The 22,603-nt window shown below is 46.1% G+C and overlaps 1 protein-coding gene across 2 annotated transcripts in view; it reads right to left on the minus strand.

The window, feature by feature from the left end:
* Window positions 1-474: 474 nt before the first annotated feature.
* Fam189a2 (family with sequence similarity 189 member A2) overlaps window positions 475-22,603 on the minus strand; it is a 64,332-nt gene continuing 42,203 nt past the window's right edge. For both annotated transcript variants that reach the window (XM_026781016.1, XM_005352074.3), the window contains 9 exons: window positions 21,322-21,432; window positions 16,636-16,764; window positions 14,514-14,621; window positions 14,139-14,272; window positions 8,807-8,936; window positions 8,608-8,686; window positions 7,095-7,247; window positions 4,424-4,716; window positions 475-1,382 (listed from right to left, as the gene is read on the minus strand). In XM_026781016.1, the coding sequence (XP_026636817.1) occupies window positions 1,176-1,382; window positions 4,424-4,716; window positions 7,095-7,247; window positions 8,608-8,686; window positions 8,807-8,936; window positions 14,139-14,272; window positions 14,514-14,621; window positions 16,636-16,764; window positions 21,322-21,432 (1,344 nt within the window). In that variant the 3' untranslated portion in view covers window positions 475-1,175. The remainder of the gene's footprint in view (window positions 1,383-4,423; window positions 4,717-7,094; window positions 7,248-8,607; window positions 8,687-8,806; window positions 8,937-14,138; window positions 14,273-14,513; window positions 14,622-16,635; window positions 16,765-21,321; window positions 21,433-22,603) is intronic.

The following is a 22,603-nucleotide window of genomic DNA, read 5'->3' on the forward strand; positions in this document are numbered from 1 at the left end:
ACCAGCTCAAATATCATTTCCTCAAAGATGTTTCCCCTAACTCCCCTCTTACTTCTTAGCACTAATCCTATCAGTAATTGCTTTATTGATTTTCTGTTCAGGGCCGCGCTAGAATGCAGGTCCACGGCACCACTCAGCCTAGCATTTGTAAAATCCAGCGCAGGGCTTGTCTAATGTGTTCTTATCTGTGACTTTCAGGTACTGTGGAAATCAAACTAGTTTGGTGGGCCTTAGAGCACTCTGAACACCACATCCCCAAACTCCAAACCCCCTAAGACAGTGGTTCTCAACCTGTGGGTCATGGCTCTGATAAACCTCTAGCTCCAAAACAAATATTTTCCATTATGATTCGTAACAGTAGCAAAATTACAGTTATGAAGTAGCAACAGAAATAATGTTATGGTTAGGGATCAGCACAATGTGAGGAACTGTGTTAAGAGGTCGCAGCATTAGGAAGGGTGAGAACCACCGCTCTATGGGTTAAGGCCTTGTACAACTGAGTGCACACAAATCCTCCACACGGAGCCCAGAGTTCCAAAGCCAACACTTTATTCTTGCTTCTCCCTTAAGTGTTCTAGTTTGCAAGCCTGAATAAACGGAATCAACCATAGCCCTCCCCCTTAATGCCCTTCATGAGAAATCACCGCTTAGCAGGTCTCCTATCCTTCCTAAAGACGGGGTTGGAGGGTAACCCAGAGGAGGCAGGAGGACTGCAGTCACATGAGGTTAATCATCGTGTCTCCTGCCAGCTCCTCTCACCGAGCAAGCAAGTGGCCAGAGGCCGCAGGCAGCTATAAATAGCCCAGCAGCTCTCCCCTTACAGCAAGGGAATGAACTTGACATCAACAAGAGCCATAAGGGGTGAGGCAGGCAAAGACTCTTGAGCCTGCTTTTGGCTCACCCCGTGCATGCCCCGATGGGGATGCTGCAAGATGCAGCAGACAGAGGCTCCCTGCCTTCACTTCCAACTGGGAGCACACAGACAGGAAGGGACCTACTTCACCCAAGTTCACCTCAGTGCCCTTGTCAGCAAAAACAGGAGCCAAAGAGCAGGAATAAGTATTCTCCCAAGGACCCCTGTTTTCAGGTTCCCAGGGGGACCCTCAGCTCCCAGACAGTAAACAACACTGAGGAAGGACATCCTTCCTTTGGTCTGGCTTTCCTTGTCATTCAGTTCACAGGACAGTCTCTCGAATGACGCCTATGAGGCTGTGTGGCCGCTCAGCTTCCGCTTGCTGCTGGGGCCTCCGCTCAGATCTAGGCCTTCCTGCCAGGGAGAAGGTGCTCAGATCTCCACAGCTGCGCAGGTGCAGCAGGCCCGGCTGTCTCCTCAAGGTCAGCACATGGGCCTGGGAAGTGCTGGGCTGTGGTGGGGCCATTATCTTTGGGAAAAGAAGAGAAGGAAAGAGGTTAGCCTCACTGGACTGACCTTCTGACCCAGCCCCTGTGACTGTCTGTGGGTTTTAATGCTTAGGTGCTTCAGAACAGAAAGGGGTGTTTTCCAAAATAGAATCTACTTAGAATTCTAAAAATGTTTTAGGCTTTGCCTCTTGGGTAAGATTTTGAAGAAATTCTAATTTTTTATTGTTTCAGCAGTACACAAGCCATCTATAATGGCTCAATGCTACTTTCTGGTTTTATTTTCAACATAGTTCTCTTGATATTTCTGCAGTATGCTGTGTTCCAAGTCAGTGACTCCTAGTGGCAAAGAGGGATGTGGGTAGTGAAGCTTGTTCAGAATATCAAGTCCCACCTGCCACCTACTCTGACAGTGTACATGGAAGCTTGGTGTGTGTGTGTGTGTGTGTGCGTGTGTGTGTGCGTGTGTGTGTGTGTGTGTGTACATGCATGTGTGGCGTACACTCTGAGTGTGTAGGACAGAGACATTCAGTGTCTTCCTCTACCAATCTCCACCTTATTTTTTGGAGAGAGTCTCTCACTGTAGCATCACCTGATGGTTAGACTAGGTAACCAACGAGCCCCCAGGATCTGCCAAAGTTACAGGCTGGTGCCACTATGCCTTGTTTTTATGTAGATATTGAGGATCCAAACACTGGTCCCCAGGCATGCACAGCAAACAGTTCTGCCCACTGAGCCATCTCTCCAGCTCCAAGCTTGGGATTTTTTTTAACAAGAAGCAGGTGGTCCCAACACAGAAGTACTGGTCTGGATCAGGTAAAGAGTTTATAAAGTGTCAGTTAAGGGGGCTGGAGAGATGGCTCAGTGGTTAAGAGCATTGCCTTCTTTTCCAAAGGTCCTGAGTTTAATTCCCACCAACCACATGGTGGCTCACAACCATCTGTAATAAGGTCTGGTGCCCTCTTCTGGCCTTCCGCATACACACAGATAGACTATTGTATACATAATAAATAATAAATAAATATAAAAAATATATATAAAATGTCAGTTAAGATGAGCGATGCTTCAGATGGATCTGATCCCTCGGATAAACAGCATAAAAAGCAGGGCACTGTCTGTGAAAGCCGGAGAACGGCTCTGCTGCCGGGTCGGTCTTTAATGTGCCATATAACTTTAAACACATAACTGTATGACTTCTCCAAAATGCAGAAATACAGATTATTTCTCATCCAACTAGGACCGATGAGGGAGGACTGGCCAGCTGACAGATCTGTGCAAAATTGAACTGTCTTGTCGCTATGGTGTGCAACACTGTTAGTGCCTTGGGAGAGAATCAGGAGTCTCACTGCCAACGAACCTCACAGGACAAGCATCCCAAAGCCACGCTGTTTCAGTCTGATTTTTCAAGGTCATTAAACATTCAATACCCTCAAAAGCTGTGACGTTAAACTTTTCTAACACTCTGTTAATTATGTTCACCTATAAGGTCTGTTCCTGACTCCTAATTAAGAAGACAATTGACTGTACTCTTTATCAAATTTGACTATTATAAGACATGTGTTATTTTTTTTTAACTGAGGGTGAATAAAATGGACCTAAAGAAAGTGTGAAAAGCTGAGTAGAGTTGGAAATAAAATATACTCTTTCATTGCCCTTGCCTCCTTTTGACTGGGGAGGGATGTGGCACTGATACCCCATGTGGGGTTCAGAAGCAAAAGCCCTCAGCTGATGACCCAGAATCTGTAACAATAGCCTCTGTACTCAAACTTCCAACTAATCTAGGGCAAAAGATGCGGTAAACAGGAGCTTGCTAGTGCCTGTTTTTCCTGCACACCAGAGCTAACTTTTAGGGACAGAGACTGGAGAGAAGGGCAGACCGAGCGCCTGGTGGACTTTCTGCCATCGAGAAACAATGTCAAATGCTTGCTCCTGTTTGTGGGTTCTGGGGCCAGGCAGGGGAAGAGGCAGGAATGACAGTGGGAGCATCTCAGAGATGGCAGCCTGACCCGGAGCCACTGACTGACCACTCTTGAAGAGCGAGCTGCAGGAGGGTATGGAAGCCAAGTCTCCTCCTCTGAGCAGATCATTCTTTTCCATGGGCTCCTGGGGAACTGGGAGAGGCTCTGACTTTAAATTTTGGTATATAAGTGAATGAACGGATGGATGGATGGATGGATGGATGGATGGATGGATGGATGGATGGATGGGGCCAGTGAGTGGAAAGGAGGAGCAGAAAGGAAAGTGAAGAGGTAAAGTGTTTAAATTCACCTGGAATGGTGAAGTAGTGATTACACTGAAAACCAGCCCACCTCAGCATAAGGCACGTTTGTTGGGCACTCTGAGGGCAAAGGCACAGAGCAGGTAACACTGGGCATTGCGGTGTACTGTGTCCACAGCATCTACCCCACTGACCCAGAAGAATGAGTAAATAGCCAAACGGTAACAGCAGCTCCCAGAGGGGTAAAGAGACGGTTCTTGCTGGGAGGAAATTCCACTTACCTGAAGATACAGGGCTGGAGACTACCCCGCCTAACCCTCCCCTTTAAAGACAGGAAACCCAAGGCCCAAATGGATTCCATCCATGCCTAGCTTTGTCTTTTCCCAGGGCGGCTTCAGTTAAGGAGCCTTTTACTTTTTAATCTATGGAACGAAAGGTATTCATTCCTCTAAGTCCTGTCAGATAACTTGTCTGGCCCAGAAACTCATAGGCACCTGAACAGCTGCTAGAACCTTGCCAATCTTGAGAGTCTGTCATCATCTTTAAGGGCGGAGAAAACACCACATCCTGGGCTGCCCCCGACTGAGGAAATCATAAACGGGGTGAACTCCATAGTGCCCAGATCTGTTGCTTTCTACCAGGCACGGTTCTGCCTTCCAGAAAATGGGGTTCTGTTCCCTTGGCCAAGACACTGCGGGAAAGGAACAAAGCCCAGAAGGAAAGCTCTGTAGTTTCCTCTCCTGTGACATAACCCCACCCCCGGGTCCCGAGAGACTGTAATCACGGACTTCAGCCACCGTAGACACCGGTTATTGGAAGCACGCCTGATATTGATCATAACAGTACCTGTTCTAGGAAACTGGCACTTGTGATGGCTTCCTCCATGTGCTCCTCATCAGACTTCAGAACGGATTTTATGTTCTCTACAAGTTCATGGATGTCCGGAGTCATGCTGCAGGAGGACTGCTCCAGGAACCTGGCCACTAGCAGTTTGGTGTCTATGTAAGACCTGTAATCTATCAAAGAACGGGGTCTGCCTCGTGATGCCCTTGGTCGTGCACCTCTCCTCAGAGTCACCGCAGCCAGCTCTAGCCTCCTTTCTGTCTGAGTTGCAGCTTCGCAGCTGAGCACTGGAGCAGCTGTGAACAGAGGTAAATAACAAGTTACCATTGGCCAAGCCCCCTCTGAACACTAGCCATAAATTCCAGTATGGACCACGACATCTAGCAGGTATCCGAGGTCATGCACGTATGTCTCACCTTCATCTTGAAGAAGGAAAGAAAGGAAGGACAATGAAACCTACACAAGCCTATTGTGTGAAGCGTACTTCCAATAGGCTATGTCCTGAGATGCTGGACCACAGCACATAAACATTCCCAAGGTGAAGACGGATGACACAGCACAGAATTCACGGTGCAAGCCACAGTGGAGTGTGTTTCGTGGGGTACGGCAAGAAGATAGGAATGGATGGATGGCCAAGCAGAAGAAACATGGCGGACCAAAAAAAGAATGTCGGGGATATAGAAGATACAGAATAGTCAAAGAGAGGAGGGGCTGATGGGAGACTTGTAGGATGGGCAGAATGTTTCCTGCCACGGTACCTCTGTCCTGAACATCCTCAAGGGCACTGTACTGACTTCTATTACCAAGGCTCACACCACAGCTAGGAGGCAGACCTATGGCTATTACATAAAACGAGGGTGCAGAAAGTTACATCACTCCAGAAGGCAAGAGAAGGTCTAAAAATCCACTGTAGGTTCTAATTTCCGAAGGTGCCTCCATTGATAAAGGTATAAAGACTGGCAGGAAGCTGCTTCACCATGAATGGGGTGAAGAAACGAATCCTCAGATCTGATCACCGTGTGTCCAGAAGCCACCATCAGCCTTCAGCGCACACAACTGTCAACCTGGATCTGTAAAGGCCTCATAAGTGGGGATTTAGATACTGAGGGAAGCAGGAAGCAGAGGGAGGAAGGGCAGGTGGAGGAAAGGAAGGCTTCCTTTTCCTCTGGAGAAAGGTAACAGGAGTTCTGAACCAGGGGTAGAACTGTCCTTCCAGCTTGCCAAGTGCATGTTATAGACAACGTGTCTTCCAAACACCCAGAAACACAGGCTAAAGCTGTGGGGTGACTGAGTGGGGTTCACACTCTCTCACTGAAGGTGCCTTCCCCAACAAAATAAACCAAAGGGGTAGATAATGTCCCTTCCTCCACAGGACTGCAGAAGGTAAAGGGGGTCGAGGAAGGATTCCATTTGCTGTGCCAACAGTGAAGTGCTCCTGGAAGCTGGAACACAGCCAGCTCGAAGACTCAACTTGCCAGGTAGGAGATCCACAATGAAGGTGGGTTTGGAACCAGAGGCCAGGCTGCCAAGCCTACTGGTTTGCAGAGTCTCAGGAGGTGGGGCTTCCTTCCCTCCTGGAAGCTGCTGCAGAGACAAGAGAAGTGTCCTCTGTGGCTTCCATATGGTCAGTCCAGAGCTGTGACAAATGACACTCACTGTCAGAGGGACAGAGAGACCACAAGGGCCAGACAGAACCCAAGAGAACAAGGTTAGAGGAGGTCCAATACCTGCACAGAGTTCCCGAAGAGCAGAGACTAACTGCTAGACTAATTCCCCAAAGAGGCCCTGCTGGCTGAATTTTACAAAAGCTGTTCACTTTATTCCTTTGTTTTCTTTATTTTTATATACTGTTCTCTAAAGAGAGGTGTTTATAGACATTAAGGTATTCATATAGTCAAAAAAAAGGCTCAGCGGTATTATTTTGAAAATTTCAAATTATTCAACATCTATTTATACTCAAGCAAACCCCAAAACAAAGAGGGAGGGAGATAAAATACGTGAATGTGTTTTACTATATCCAAAGTTTTAAAAACATGGTTAGATCTCAATAATTAAGACTACTCAAACACAGTAAAAAAAAAAAGTAACACAAGATCATGGAGCCAAAGAGTAAAGACATACGCCCCTTGACTGGTTCTCGCAGCCTGCCAGCAGCTAGCAATCAGGATTGCTTTACATAATAATCTTGCAGTTATGCCCAGCACAGCAACATGTACAACCAAATGCTATTGCCAATGACTTCAGGAATACACTCTACCAGCCTAAAACAAAGTTCCGGGGCTGGTAAGATGGCTCCTCAGCTAAAGGCACTTGCCTCCCACATGGTGGTCTGAGTAGAGTCCCCAGAACCCACGTGGTAGAAGGGAGCTCGCCCACACAGGTTGTTTCTCCATCCTCCATCTATGTGCCATAGTGCCCCCACCCTCCCCTGGAACACACAAATGAATGATTCTTTTCTAAGTTTAAAGACATACCACATGTATTTTCCAAATGTGAAACGTAGAACATCTTATTTTCCCGTGGCCTCTTAACCTCCCTCAAGATACCGTTTAAATCTGCAGGGCTCTCAGCTAGCGAGAGCCACCTGATTGGACCTGGCCCCTCTGACCAATACTTAGCACCAATCAAATAAACACAGTAGTCTATCTACCAAAGACCTGGGGAATGACATCACCTCTCTCCTCTGACTGGTGAAGCAAAGGGTCGCTCTTCGACCTTGTCCTCAGAGGTGGGAGGGCCCGCCGGCTTCTGGGAGGTTGCACCAGGTTGGAAAGAGGAGTTGGCGCAGGTGTGTTTTCTTCACCAGCTGTGTTAGGAAGAACCCCACCTGATTTAAAAATAAAAATAAAAGAAACACGTTATTTCAACAGCTGCAGCCTTCAAAATGTTGGCCAGGAAACACCTGCGGGCCCAAACCTGCCAAGGCAACAGTAATAAAATTAATAACATTTATTTAGGCTGGTGGCCCAGTCAGTTTTTCATTCCCAGCACCATGGCAAAACCTTCACCTCCAGATCACCCTGCTGCACTTAAAACAAGCAAACATGGACAACTATAAAACCAAAGGGAAAAGTTAAGAAGCCATGTGAGCACACCAGTTTGGTTTGTTCCCTAGCGGTGTTCAGAATCTTTCTCACTGGGGCATCCTGGTGCAGCCTCCCGTAGCACCTGAGCTTCTCACAGCACCTGGCTCTTCAGGGAGGGGCTACCTACATAGGTGGGGAGGGTGCTACCCAAAGCTAGCAGATGCCCATCCGCCTGGCCCAAGGCACACCCAGGTTGGAACACTCTCGACAGTCCAGCAAAGGAGCCAGCGGCTGTAAAATGAAGCAGAAAATCACACTAGATCTTGATGGTCCCTGCTCAGGAAACGCAACTACATCAACTGGAAAGCTGAGGTTCTGGCCGGAAAAGTCCTTGTTGTAAATAAATAAGAACCACAAGCATGCTTAAGGGGGAGAAAATGCTGTTTTATAATCCTTCCTAAGGTAGGGTTGTAGCTCAGTGGCAGGGGCCCAGTCTGCCCCCTCCCATGGGTAAGGGGAACAGAAAAACGCTCCAAGAGCACTGCTGAGAAGCTGCCTGCATCAGAAATGGCAGAAAGTCGATCCATTAGTAATTGTCATCTGCAGCTTGGTGCCAGTGGGCAGTTCTCTAGGCCATCTAAAACCTCCCCAAAGACAGAAAGCTGGGACAGCTGTATCCTTAAATTACAAGCATAGATGTAAACTGACTCTCGCATGGGCCACAGGGCTAAAACATTCCAATTGTCTGGGCAGTAAAAGCCTTGGCTGTAAATGACAGGGCGAACACACACGGCAAGACATGAAACTCGCGTTCCTTCGAAGGAGCCCAGCTCATTTCCACAGAACAAAAACATAGATGAAGAAACACAGGAATCATAAATTAACCTCTACTCTAGTCCCTGGATTCCTAAGGATAGCGTGATTATTCACAAGAGATTTTGTGTTTATCTTTATTTCAGTATATTTTTTCTTCTTCCCGTTCACATTTTAGGTCTTACTTCTAAGCCCTAAGCGTTGACAGGATTCGGGCCCTGACAAGAGGATGTGGGCTGAATCATTTGCTCCAAGAATACCTTTTCTCCATCAAAACACTGGTCAGAACATGGACTCGATGTTCTAATCTACTGATTTAGGACTTGGGGCAGTGAAGACATGTACTACCTTGAGTTGTTTGTGTGCAAACTGGCTCCAGTGGGCTCGCAGCAGCTTCTGGTCCTTCTGGCATTTGGAATGAAGACTCCTATATCACAAAGGAAGAGAGAAAGATATTTATTGTTTTTATGATGTTCAAGTCACTGCTCAGAGAACCCCCAATAAACTCCTCAGATGATGGAAGGGCACCTGTTTCCTCTAGACATACCTGCTCCTGGTCGATCTGGCTCACCACAGCTTCATACGGAGGTGGGGGATCCAGAGGGCAGAACACTTCCACACCCTTGATCCGTGCTCCATAGATATGTGGCAGTGGGATGACGTCAGGACCAACCATCCTAGAAAAAGCACCTGGGCATCAGGAGGTGCGCTCTGCACACTAGCCCCTACAAATGGACCCTCTGCCTTTGCCCCTGGGCTGGGAGGAAAACCACTCACGGTGGCTCAGTCCAGAAGAGGATTAAGCCATCCAAGCTGTCTGTAGGGTGTCCTTAGGCAAGTGACAGAGTATAAAATTAAATGCCTTTTTTTCTTTTAAGTACACCAGTGAAAACACAAACAATAGTCCATAGCAACAGAAAACATGGGTGACCGCCAGGCTCTGGGGGAAGGGGACTGGGGGCTGACTGTTTATGTTTGGTGTTTCCTTATAACGAGAAAGAGGTAGTGGTTGCACAATGCGGTGGATACGCTGAAGACCACTGAGTCATAACAGTCAAAGCAGCTAAGGATGAGAGACATCTTGGTTCTCTCCTGCATTAGTCTACAGAAAATGCTGCTTGCCTTGGTTTCCTTAATGTCTGATTCATGAGAGGACTTCACTGCTGATTATTTAAGAGGAATTCATTTCAAACAAAAGTTGAGCAATGCCAAAGCTTAAAGCCAAAACAGGCGCCAACAGAAAGAACCACAAAGTGACTCCCACATCTTCCTCAGGAAGGTATTCCACACTCCCGGGCTAATGATGCGCTGTGCCAGGTGTGAGGGACTAGGTAAAATTTAAGAACAGAGTCATAGGAATGACAGTGAAAGAGGTGGATTAAGGCTGTCGTTTTCTTTCTCTCTTAACTTGATCTAGCAAATGTGGCTGAGTTGACAAAAAACAAAAGTCTGCATTCCTTTGGAATGTGGACACCCCACTCCCAACAACAAAGCTACAGCGAACTGACAACTGTGGCAGAGAAACTCTGAGAGTCTCACAATTACCAGGATATGGAGGCTGACTTGAGACAGTTACTCTATGCGATGTGAACACGCCTGAACCAGCTGCTGGTTTCCTGTTACTCTCTCCTGGCGTTCCACCTCCTCCCCCAACCCTTCCTGCCGGCATCAGCTATTTCTCTCTGTTCTTCATCACCCTTCTCTTGCTCCAACACTTCCACTCTCTAAGTGGGGATGAGTGGGGTTCCTTAGGAGGCAGCATCTGCTACACTTAGCAAGGCAAATGTATGATGCCTCCACTTTATAGAATTACTCAGTGTTCCTTTCCCAGTGCCTTCCTCCCAGCTAAGTTAGGTGCTTTTCCCTTTAATTACTTCTTAAGGAGTAGTCTCTTTGATGTTTGTAGAGGGCACACGGTCCCTGCGCTCACAGACAAGCACTAGGAAACCCAGAAATGTTAAACATGCAGGGTTGTCTCTTTAAAGGAAGAGATGTATGACCAGTGAATGGAGGTGGTTAGAAGCCTTGGTGACCTCTGTGCTATCTGTATGACCACGGCCACATCTGGCTCCCCCAGACTCTTACAAACACCACTGGAGATGGCTAATAGCTTCCTTAGTAAGGGTTTTATTGCTGTGAAGAGACACCACGACAACTCTTTAACTGGGGCTGGCTTACAGTTTCAGAGGTTCAGTCTATTATCATCATGGCAGAAGCATGGCGGCATGTAGGCAGACTCAGTGCTAGAGAAGGAGCTGAGAGTTCTGCGTCTTGATCCGCAGGCAGCAGAAGGAAACCGCTGGGCATAGTTAAAGCATATAAGGCCTCAGAGCTCACCTTTCAGTGACACACTTATTCCAACAAGGCCACACCTCCTAATAGTGCCATTCCCTATGAGCCAAGCATTCAAACACATGAGTCTATGGGAGCCATTCCTAGTCAAACCACCACAATAGCCTGGGTGACCTCTACACTATCTATATGAGAGACCACACCAGATCATTTGCTCTATCTATAGAACCCATCTAGGGGCTGGATAGATGGCTCTGGCTAAGAGAACTAGCTGCTCTTCAAGAGATCCTCAATTCAATCTCCAGCAATCACATGGAGTCTCACAATCATCTATAAAGAGATCCAATGCCCGCTTCTAGCATGCAGACATACGTGCAGACAGAGCACTTACATACATAAATAAAACTTTAAAAAAAGAACCCATTTAGGGAAGAGCTGACTGTACTTTGAAAGAGTTTCAATGTAATTATACCTTAATCTCTACTGTGCACACAGGATTGTGTTACACCAGGAAACGGTTTCCAGATTGTACTAACTTCAATATGCCTAAAATAAACAGCCCAGGGTCAGACTCTAGAAATTGGAACCAACACTGGCTACTGAGTCATGCCGAACAGACTTCCTTCTTGTCCCATGTGGATCAACACTCTCCTTGCCGTGGTGTTTGCAGAGACCCCCGCCCCCTGCTGCCCAACATACACACAGTTGTCTGTTGCTTTTCCTATAGTTGAGGGACACTTGACAAAACAAAACAAAATAAAAAAACAAAAACAAAACTCATTAGATTCCCTGCCAATAGTTACAGCAAATAATCAAAAGAAGAAAAGACACTAGAAAACAGGGAACTGAATTTTTGAAGTAATTAAAAAGTATAAAAAGGTTTTAAAAAAAAAAGCAAAAACCAAGTACTCAGGCTGTACTAGAGAATGTAAACAAACAATCCACCCATAACAATGTCTGTTCTTGGAATATGAAAAAAAGAAAGGGGAACCTTATGGAAGTTGGTGAAAAGAAAGACTCAAGGCCAGGTGCACTTGAGAGACTGATATTGAGGAGGAGAGACAGCAACTGGATTTAAAATTCATTTTATTCCTTGTGCCCATTTATGCTGCCCTGGAAGGGAAAAGTTAAGATTTTCTATTTGCACCTAACGTGGGAGGTTCCTGGGGTGGATGTTTAAAGTATCAAGCATCATTTTCACAAAGGAGTCCCATGAAAGACTCCTCCTGGGCTGGCTGGAGGGTACTGTTATGAGTAGGCATTCTCCCAGGACAAGGACTTGGCATGGATTTCATCCCAACTCTCCCATCCAGCTCATGCGTTTAAGACTCCAACTGCTGAGTGGCTCCAGGAAACTAGACCCTTCCTAGATTTAGTGGAGGAAGCCTAGCTGTTTGAATCAGGGAGGCCTACTTTCTCCCTAGAGGGCGGGCCAGTCTGCAGTCTTTAATGAGCACGACTCCTAGCATCATAGTTCTAGCACTTATAAACCTTTGCCCCTTCAGCAAAGACAGAGGACTGCTGCACCCCTTGCCTGTAGCGTGACTACCCCCAACACTGTTTGTCCTGTCTGTTATGACAGTTTTTGGCATTCTCAACCCAGTGACTACCATTGTATCTACAGAGGTAAGGCACAGGATCTCCAGGGACCAAAAGGTCAGGAGAGCAGGCTTTCACCTTAGATGCTAAACTACTACAGACTCTCTTCCAGAAGAAAACCCAAAAGTTGGGGAAGGCATTTTACACAATGTGATCACCAAACAAATGACTCTTAAGATGGTTATGATGACCACTGATGCTGCATTTTGATGGACCACACCTCAAAGTCAGTACTGAAGGAAAGTCTCTCTCCAGGGAAGCCGCTTCTTACCTTACATCACTTGGGCAAATAAGAGTTCATGGGGACCATGGTGGTTTGACTAGGAATGGCCTCCATAGGCTCAAAAATGCTTATTCCTCAGGGACTGGCACTGCTTGAGAGGGATTAGGAGCTGTGGTCTTTTTGGAGTAGGTGTGGTCTTTTTGGAGTAGGTGTAGTCTTGTTGGAAGAAGTGTCATTGAGGTTGCTTTCTCTCTTCCTGCTGACTACAGATCCAGATGTAGAACCCTCATACCTCTCCAGCACCATGTCTATCTGCCTGCCACCAGACTTCCCACAATGATGATGATGATGGACTGAACCTCTGAAACTGTAAGCCAGCCCCAATTAAATGTTTTCCTTTATAAGAGTTGCCATGGTCATGGTGTCTCTTCACAACAATAGAGCACTGACGAAGGTAGAGACAAAAGATTGTTATTTCCTGGAAAGCTATTTTCTCTGGGATCTTTTGTAACTCAGCCCTAGAAGAATCAGCTTGGGAGGTTCTAAAACCAGAGATGGACCGCAGAGAGCATGTGCTTTATTGCTGTTCCTCTTTGACATCTGCAGTTCTCCTCTCATTTTCTGAAAGAATCAGAATCACCCCAGCCTCGCCCCTCATGCTCTGCAATGCCAGCAGGCCACTCTGCAAACAAAGACTTGCTCTTCTAGACCCAACATCGGACATCTGTCCACCCAGCTGATAGCTCCTCCCCCGGCTTCATGATCATCTCTGTCCCTGCCTGGGCAGGTGTTCCAGAAAGGGCAAGGTGAGACTCAAAGAACATTAGCAATGCCTAGAAGGGACCTCTTTCAAATGCATCCGCAGCTGTCCTCAACACCAATTGTGCTACAGATACTCAAAAATACACATGCCTGATCCCCAAACAACAAGCTAAAGATGTTAATTTTTCCTGTAGACTCTTTTCCTTTAGGGTTTAACCTTTAAACTCAGCATAAGGTCACTTCTCTAGGGATGCCAGTGCTGACTTGGTAACCCAGTTGGCTATTCTGGGTTTGGGAAACCTCTAAGGCACTAAGTGCTGTGGTCCCATCAGTCACATTAGTGATCTAGACTGAGCTCCTGTCCTGGAAGCAAAGGAAATGGGCCTGACTCATTCTATAATCCGGCACAGCACTAAGCAAGCAGTAGAGGATTGATAGTGTTTGAGGAATGAATAAATGAGATTATTCTCTAAAGGTCCAACTCTAAAAATCACTAACAACCAGACAAATGCATATTCCATTCTAGAAATAGATTTTAAAAAGCAGTCAAAGTTTAAGCTGGAATTTGGAAATGGTATGCATTTTTTTTCTAAGCCAGGGAGATGCGATTAATATTTTTTTTTCTTAGTGCCTGCAAAGAATTTCATGACTGTTGGGACCTGCTGATGGTGTTATAATGAAACATCGATTTTACCTAACTGGGCACATTTCCAGGGCAACAGAAATTCTCAATCATGTCAAATTACAGCTGTTATCTCCCTGGGTGTCCATTTTCCCTAGGAAGCTAATGGAAATTGAAAAAGTATATCTCTGGGTCAAGGTTGGACTTATCTTTGGAGCCCTCTGGCTTATCAGAGAGAAACAAAAGGGAAGAGAACAACCCGCCAGGACAATCTGTCTGGATTTTGGAGAAAAAGTGGAGCTCAGGCTGAGCATTCTGGAGACCACACAAGTCTGAATGCGGACCGTACCAGGGAGACCCTAGCGGGCTTAGGAATGGTACCTGCGGTTCAGCCGCGGTGTGCAGGAGTAAAATGTGGCAAAGTAAGATGGGGGAGGCACTGGTGGCACGAAGTCATCTGGGTCTGGGATCCGTCCGTGCTCTTCCACTTCTTCTGCAGACATCTGGGATTCGTCCTAATCAAAGAGCATGTCAGGAGAAAAGCAATGGATCACACAGCAGGGATGGACAGCTGGGCCAAGACACCACACAGCGCTTCTACACACAGCAGGGATGGACAGCGGGGCCGAGACACCACACAGCACTTCCACATGTATTAGGGGTGGACAGCGGGGCCGAGACACTGAACAGCGCTTCCACACACAGTAGGGATGGACAGCGGGGCCAAGGCACCACACAGGGCTTCCACACACTTACAATACACGGCCTCCTGCTGGTGAAGATCTGGAGGTAGCGCAGTGCCGCAGCCACCAAACACACTGTGGTGGTCAGGGCGTTCAAGGCACACAGGGCAAACAGAACTTTCTGGAAACAACAAGACCACTGATCAGAGAGTAGTGTAAAATCATACCAATAATAGTGCTGCCCAAGCTGGCAAGCTTCCAAGCAGACAATAGATACCAGGAAGTTAGGCAGCATCTGGCTTGTGGAAGTGCTGATGTAAATGTTGGCTAGTGTAACCCTCTGCCAGAATGGAGGTTATTGCTTCATTTTAAAACCTTTGTCGCTGGACAGTAGTAGCAGACACCTTTAATCCCAGCACTCGGGAGGCTGAGAAAGGCAGATCTCAGTGAGTTCGAGGCCAGCCTGGTCTATAAGAGCTAGCTCCAGGACAGGCTCCAAAGCTACAGAGAAACCCGGGGGGTGGGGGGGCCTTTGTAGTTCCAGCTACTTTGAAGACTAAGGGAGGAGGATCTTGAGTTCAAACCCAGACTGGGTAATACAAATACAGTAAGACTGCCTATACAAACAAACAAAAACAAAGCCAACCTAGACTGGATACAGTGAGATACACCTGTAATCCCAGCACCCTGAAGGCTTGAGGCAGGAAAATCAAGATCAGAATCTGAGACTTCAATTCAAAAAAATAAGTAATCTAACACACACGCGCACACACACACACACACACACACACAAACCGGAAGTTCCCTGTCTCACAAAGGCCTAGTGTTACATACAGGGCAGTCAGACCTTCACGTTCACAAATTCAATGAACCCCAAATGGAAAACACTAAAAAAAGAAAAAGGCTGTGCTGAACATGTGCAGATCCATTTTGTGTCATTTTTTTTCTTAAATGATATAACAACTATTTGTAAAATACTTCGCAGTAGGTCCTGCCTCTAACAACGGCTCAAGCATACAGACGCGTGTGTGCAGGTTATGTGCAAACCTATGCCATTTTATGGAAGGGGCTCGGGTGTGATGGAGTTCAGTCTCCTCAGGGGTGCTGGCGCCAATCTCCCAGGGACTCAGAGGGACCAGCAAGAACAGTGAGAATCTTCTGTGACCGGTGCCCCGCCCACCCCACCCCAGCACTTCCCGGCAAGCCACTTAATGTGAAGCCACTGCTTCTACTTTGGGAGCCACAGGCAGTGATGCCCCTCTCGGGCACCCAGCTACACATAGCGGGAACCAGGGGCAGCCAGCGAGTAAACAGGACTTCTTTCCTCAAAATAGCAGCAAAGGCAACACTGAAAGCTGCTGTGGCTACAGCCCCGGCTCCTTCAGGGGCTTTCCCCAGCTATGCCAGGCTTAGACCGTTCCAGATGACTCAGCTGCCAAATATGCAGAAGCCAAAGCAAGCGGGTCATTTTGTAAGTCCCTGTACTGTACAGCGCTGGCAGCTCTGAAGAGCTCTCTCTCTGTGCTTCTCCCTCCTCCTCCTCTTCCTCCTCCTCGCCAAAACTAAAGCTCTAAAGAGAGTGGTGGCTGACTAACCCACAGTTAAGTGGTCACCGGATGATTCTGCCCCCCACTGCAACCAGGCTACAGTTACCTGGCTCCATCCTAAAAACTGATTTTGCATTTCTTTTTTACCCAAGTCTTTTGTGTGTTTGCCTAAATTTCTTTTAGTTATTAAAGAGACAAAGATCTCAAGTGTCTCCTGTATTTTCTGGCTGGTTTTGGTCTAGGTGTCCTGAAACAGCAGCATTCAACAAGTTCATGCAACTCCTTACAAAGGAACAACAATGCCAAGTGGGTGTGCAACTAGGTTTTCCCGAAAGCTACGCCTTGGATGTGCATATAAACACACACCACCTATGGACACTTGGACTCCTTTACAATTTTTTTTACAAGTTTATATTCTCTAACGCACTGAAATCTCTCCATACTTAAGATGCAATCTGTGGCCTTCTCTTTGCTCCATTCTGACTGTGTGTGTGTCGTTAGTGAGGGGCTGCTCAAACTTGCTTCTAGCAGTGTGACTATTAGAAAGCCATTGCTGAAAGGAAATATCTCAAAGAGCCTTCTTGCCCTGCTCCCCATGCCTCACCCCAGGCCCCTCCCGGGTGCATGTCTTGGTGGTGCCCGGCATACCTTAAGCAGAAGGTGGACAGCATTGCAAGGCTGAACTGGAAAGAGTTTCAAGGCATTTTCCTTGTCTGTGCATTTGGCTGGTTGAAATTCTTCACAACAGAAGCAGATCTTGCCTTCTCCTAAGTCCACCTGAAGGAAAGATGCAGAACAATAATTCTATTATGGGTGGCAGGGGGAGAGGACCCTCTTGCTACACCATATGGCACATGTCATACAGGATGTGATGTGTATGGTATCAGTCAAGATTTATTTTATTTTGAATTGAATGTGTATGTGTGCGTGCACGTGCAATGTCAAACAAACAAACAAAAAGGCCACTGGATCCCTAGGAGTTGAAGTGACAAGAAGATGTAAGCCACCCAAAGTGGGTGCTAGGAGATGAATTTGGGTCTTCCAGAAGGGGAAGACATGCTCTTAATGGCTGATCCATCTCTCCAGCCCCAAAGTTCATTCCTTATATATGCTACAAGGCAGGCCAACATGGGGCTCTGTGTGTCACATTCCTTTGGGGACTCAGAGTTGTGAAACATCCACCATCTCAGCGCTGTGGCACAAGTGACATATCTAAGGGACAGGGAGCACAGAGTAAATGACACTTAAAGCAGGAATGTCAGGTAAAATGTAGGGCGTCCAATGTGAGTTCAAACACTTGTCTAAAATAAAAGAATGTGTACTGATAGTAACAAAAAAAGTCACTAGCAGTTCATCCGAAATGCAAACTCAATTGAGTAGCCTATAATTTTACTAATCAGAGTAGTCGGGTTAGTGCTGCCTGTCACTTTAGCTCATAACTTAAGTGAATCACATAATTGACTTTTATTTCAAGAAGGCAAGAGAGTCCCAATCTACCTCAAGGGTAAGAAGCATAGGGTGATTCTGTGAACCATAGTCCTGGACCATGTAGAACGACCTCCCCCTGCTCATTCTCAATGCAGGCATAGGTTTTCAGTGAAGTGAAAATCGGTGAGTAACCTTGAACACTCTTAATAAGGTACTCTGCAAACTTTGGCCACTTCCAAGTTATTCTTAAGCAAGCTGAGAAAATACATAACTCCTGGCTTGTGAAAATAAAACCCAAAACTAGAGGACAGAGGCAATCTTTCTTTCTTGATCTACAGTCTGATCAGGTGAAGTTGGTGTTGCTTACCTTCTTCCTGGAAGGGAAGGTTATAGCTCATTTACTAATTGGTAATTTGGCAGCTCTCAATTCACTAATTGCAAACTCCTCTGGAATCCTCAAGGACTGTACAGTGAGTCTGAACTGTTAAAGTGAGAGAGGCTATTTTTCTAACTGAACTGAAGTTCTTCATCTGTAGTTGCAGTACAGAGTTTCATAGTTTGGCAAAAATAAGAAAAAAAATTTGGTTCTTCATATTGAAATTGAGTAGGAAACTAAAGGCAAAAATTCCCACTGTTGGAATATGCACCATTTGGGGGAATCAGCTATTATAGTTGATTTTTTCTTCTGAGGTAAAAATTGTATATTATATATAAACTAAACTGGAGGGGTGTGCATGAATTTAATCCCAGAATTTGGTCTCAAAGGCAGGTAGATCTCCGCAAAGACAGTCTGGTCTACAGAGTGAGTTCCAGGACAGCCAGGGCTACAAAGATAAACACTGTCTCGAAAAAACAAACAAACGAAACCAAAAAAATTAAATTAAAAAATTACATATACACAAATAGTAAGTATATCATTTGAGAAGTTTCAGCAGTATACTCATGCAACCCAGGGTCTTCTCAACACCAGCTGTAACCATCACATCTAAGAGCATCCTTCATGGCCCTGCTTCATCAGCCTCTGGCTGCTTCCTCTCCAGGGACAACCACCATTCTTTTTGCTCCTATAGATTAGTATGACCCCGTCTAGACCTCCATGGATTCTAACATTTTTTATGCTTCCTCATAAAAACAATGTTTAAAAGGATGCATTATTATATCAGGAATTATATACATTCTGTCTCTGATAAAAAGAATGACAATCAGTCACTTGATGGGCTCTCTGATTATCTCTACAGTGCATTCCCATAACTTGGTGCTTCATGTTTTGCCTACTGACACCACAACTTCAGCAACATCCCCACACCTGAGACCCCCACACACAGAGACACAGGGCTGTCTGTATTAGAATTTCCCCACCATTGTCTCAGTGTTGTGGAGAAGTCCCACTGTTGACATCAACATTAGTTTCTCACCCTCTAAGTGACAAGGACCACGGCCACTCCAACAGGCTCTCTTTCTAAGCTAGGCTCCACAGACGGGGCAGCCCTCCCACCTCTCGGCATCCCTTTGTCCTCCTCCTGCCTCACATAAAGTTGTGATGCCTGAGCCAGCGCCAACCACAGCACTGGGTGGTGACAAGTCAATCCTCCTGCAGATGACAACTAACTTATTCTGCTTCCCCCTCATGGGTACCGAACTGATTTCCACATGACTCAGGGCGGTTTCTATTTCTGGTCCTTGGTGCAAGCCTCCAGGCCTCAGGCAAAGACCCACGTTCCATAGTTCCCTCTGACAGTGCTAGGAGTCACTTTACAGAGGGTCCCTTCCCCACCAGCCCATTCTTGCTGTTTAGTGAAGGGAGTCACAGGCTGGGGAGGGGGAGTTAGCAAGGCTGCGGTCTCCCACCAGTCAATCAAGGACACGGGCACTTCTGCTGTCTGCAAGCTTCAGGGTGAACCCAGATAGATGGCAGGATTATCCAGTGGAGTGCAAGCTAATCCCTTGAAACTTAAAAGTTTAATCATTACATGGTCATGAATGACAACTACTGTTCCTATTGCCACAAGGAAGTCCCTGAGGCTCTGTGCAAATGACAGTACAACAGTGCATTTTGTGTTCCTGCTCCTGCACCACCCTGGCCAACCGAACACCTACACCTTCATTTCTGATCCCAGCTCTGCTCAGTATGGCTAAAGATCTGCTCTGATTTCTCTTAAAAGGCTTCAAGTCATCTCAAAAATACCTGTATAACGTTCCCCAATTCCAGATGCTAAATTTCACCCTTCAACCTCAAAGTTATTACCCCGTGGTCAGAGTGTTTTATCACACCAATAGAAATGCTAACAAGTACAAGTCCCTTTCCTACTAATCAGCCTCAGACCTGAAGGGACTATGCGTCAGCTTCCTTTCTAGAACGACCACCACTGTGCTTTTCGTATTGGATTGAACATGTATTTTCTATTTCACCTGACAACATCCACATCATACCAACCGGTCAGCTACTGCTCATCACTGTCACTTGAACCAAAAGCTTTAGTGTTTGTTTAAAAATCTGCAAAGAGTATGAGAAAGAATAACAGGTTTTGTGAGTACCTGGGGAGCTTTCCTGATCGGAAAGGTTGTGGGTTTCACTGCAAGGGTTTGACCACAGTTTTTCTCATAATAAGTCAGCCTTCTTGGCTTGTATCCTCATCATGTCTATAAGGTAGATTGTAATGGGGTAGAATAAATAAATAAATAGTAAGATTTATTATAACCCGTTAGGAGTCTACCCCTGCTGCTGTACTAAGTGAGACACTGATTATTAGAAGCTAGAAGCCCCCCACTTTTGTGGTTTAGGTGCCCAGAAATTCTACTTCGGAGTAACATACCCAAGGGAACTGACAGCAGGGCTTGGAAGAGACATTTGTGCGCCCCTGGTCACATCGGCTTTCTACACAATGGACAGAAGGAGGCATTCCATCCACTGATGATGGACAATGTGCATCATAGGTAAGGACAATGGAGTATTATTCAAAAGGAAGAGAATTCTGACACACACTATACTGTGGCTATCCCTTGAGGATATTACCCACAAAAAGATAAAAGCTGTGGGATTCTATTTATACAAACATCTTTAGAGTGTTCGAGCTGATGAAACTATGGACTATTGGCAGCTGGGGAAGAGACGATGGAGAGACATGAAGAGCTCTGGAGACTATCTGCACAGCAGTGTGACTATATGTGACACTATTGAACTGTACATAGACCATGGTTAAAATGGGTTGTTTTATTAGCATTTTGCCACATTTATAAAAACTATTTGCTTGAGTTGTTTGGTTTTTGTTTGAGACAAGGCCTCTCTACACAGACCTGAGTATCCTGTAACTAACTATGCAGACTAGGCTGGTCTTGAACTCACAGAGATCTGCCTGCCTCTGCCTCCTGAATGCTGGGATTGAAGGCATGCGTCACAATGTTGACTCTATAAAAACCCGTTTTAGTCAGAAATTCTGTAAATTTATAGCTGCTTGTCCACAAGTGTGAGATGCAGAAATCTCTGAAAATCATAGCCTCCTGCCCCAGATGCCACTTACATGCTCCGTAATAGACGGTCTATGCGTCACCGTTCTCTTCCAAAATCAGAAAATCTCAAAGGCTGGCACATGCTGGACTCCAAAGCTTTCAGATAAAGGACCTTTGACCTGGGTTCTGGTGATACCCATTTTCCGCTCTCTAGATAAGGTGGGCACATCAATTGAGGAGACCTGATCCATCCGTCCCCTACCTAGCATCTGCATCTCACTGCTCTGGTCTGGCGCTGTGCTGACCACTCGCTACTTTGGTCAAATAACCAACAACCGAGGCAGACACCTAGCAGCAGGCTGCTCCTAGCTTATTTTTCCCAGTTTGTGCACCTTGCCCAACAGTGAGGCCAACAGTCTGGGCCCCGCCCCATGTGTGCTGATGCTGCAGGATGCTTACCAGGTCACACCTGGGCACGCTGGACACAAACTGGGCTCCTTGACAGCCTAGGATGAATCCTGCGAGATTTAAGAGGATGCAGACCACAGAGAGCAGCACGAAAAGGTTCACCTGCAATGAGACAGAACAGGCGCTTAGGAAAGAACACGGCTAGCCATGCAGATGGCCTCATGTGCAGACACAAATTAAATACATGCGTTTACACTAGACATTATCTTTCAGAAGGAAGCTTTAAGGAAAAACTCAAAACATTAAGAAACAAAATGATGTCATGCTTTAATTTTTTTTCATATTCCTAAGTGCTGTGTGCTTTTCAGTCTTCACAATAATCTCAGGTTCCTATTTTCGTCCTCTTTGCAAATGTTTTTCCTCCTTGATCTTTTATCTGGATCTTACACTAGGCTCCAGATATTTCCTCCTTAGGCCATTCAGATTTTGCCTGAGTTTTTCCAGTAACTGCAGGAGGCAGATGTGGAGCCCCTGAGTCTATGGGGACCCCAGGAATAGTGAGAAGTTGAGTCATTAACACCCAGAAATCACAGTGTCTGAATTTTAAAATGGGGAGAGGCTCTTGCTTCAATCCAAAAACAGCTTTAGATTCTAAAGAATGTCCAATAATCTTCCATGAACCTTTTTCCAAAGTTAAAAATACTATCACTTCAAATAATTAAGGATTGACTAAGAAGTCAGTATTTGCTTGGTACCAATTAGAGATTAAACATGTCTTTCAACTCGAGAACTGATTACTACAAAACTGAGACCTTATCAAAAGCAAAGGCAAATATAAAACATCAGAGTCAATAATCATCGGTATTTAAGCCAGTCATCCATTTAGATAGCTGATAATGTCAGAGACGTCTGGCAAATGAGTTTACATATAAACTTCAATATACCAAAAACATGTTCCTTATTTCAAGTCAGGCCAGCAGGCTCTCCTCAGACCAATTCTGTGTTAACAGTTAATGCCGCATGGTGCCACTTTCCCTGGGGGAGGCGGGCTTCCGTCTTCCTCTACGATGATAGAACTTGGCTTCTTTCCTTTCGCTGTTACTTTGCACAAAAGCCATTGTCAAATCTTTGGGAACCCCTGCGGGAGCTGCTCTCGTGACTGTCACAAGCTGGCATCCTCGCTGATGTGAGCAACTTACAGCACATGCCCTTTGCACTGTATGCCAACGCTCGTGGGGAAAGGAGGATGCGGAACTGGCCAAGGGCAGAGTGCAATCTTCCCACACAGCCGCCACATAGGCGATGTGAAGAGCTGTCATGAGCCTGCAGTCTT

This window comes from Microtus ochrogaster, chromosome 8 (genome assembly GCF_000317375.1).
Source record: "Microtus ochrogaster isolate Prairie Vole_2 chromosome 8, MicOch1.0, whole genome shotgun sequence".
Classification (NCBI taxonomy): domain Eukaryota; kingdom Metazoa; phylum Chordata; class Mammalia; order Rodentia; family Cricetidae; genus Microtus; species Microtus ochrogaster.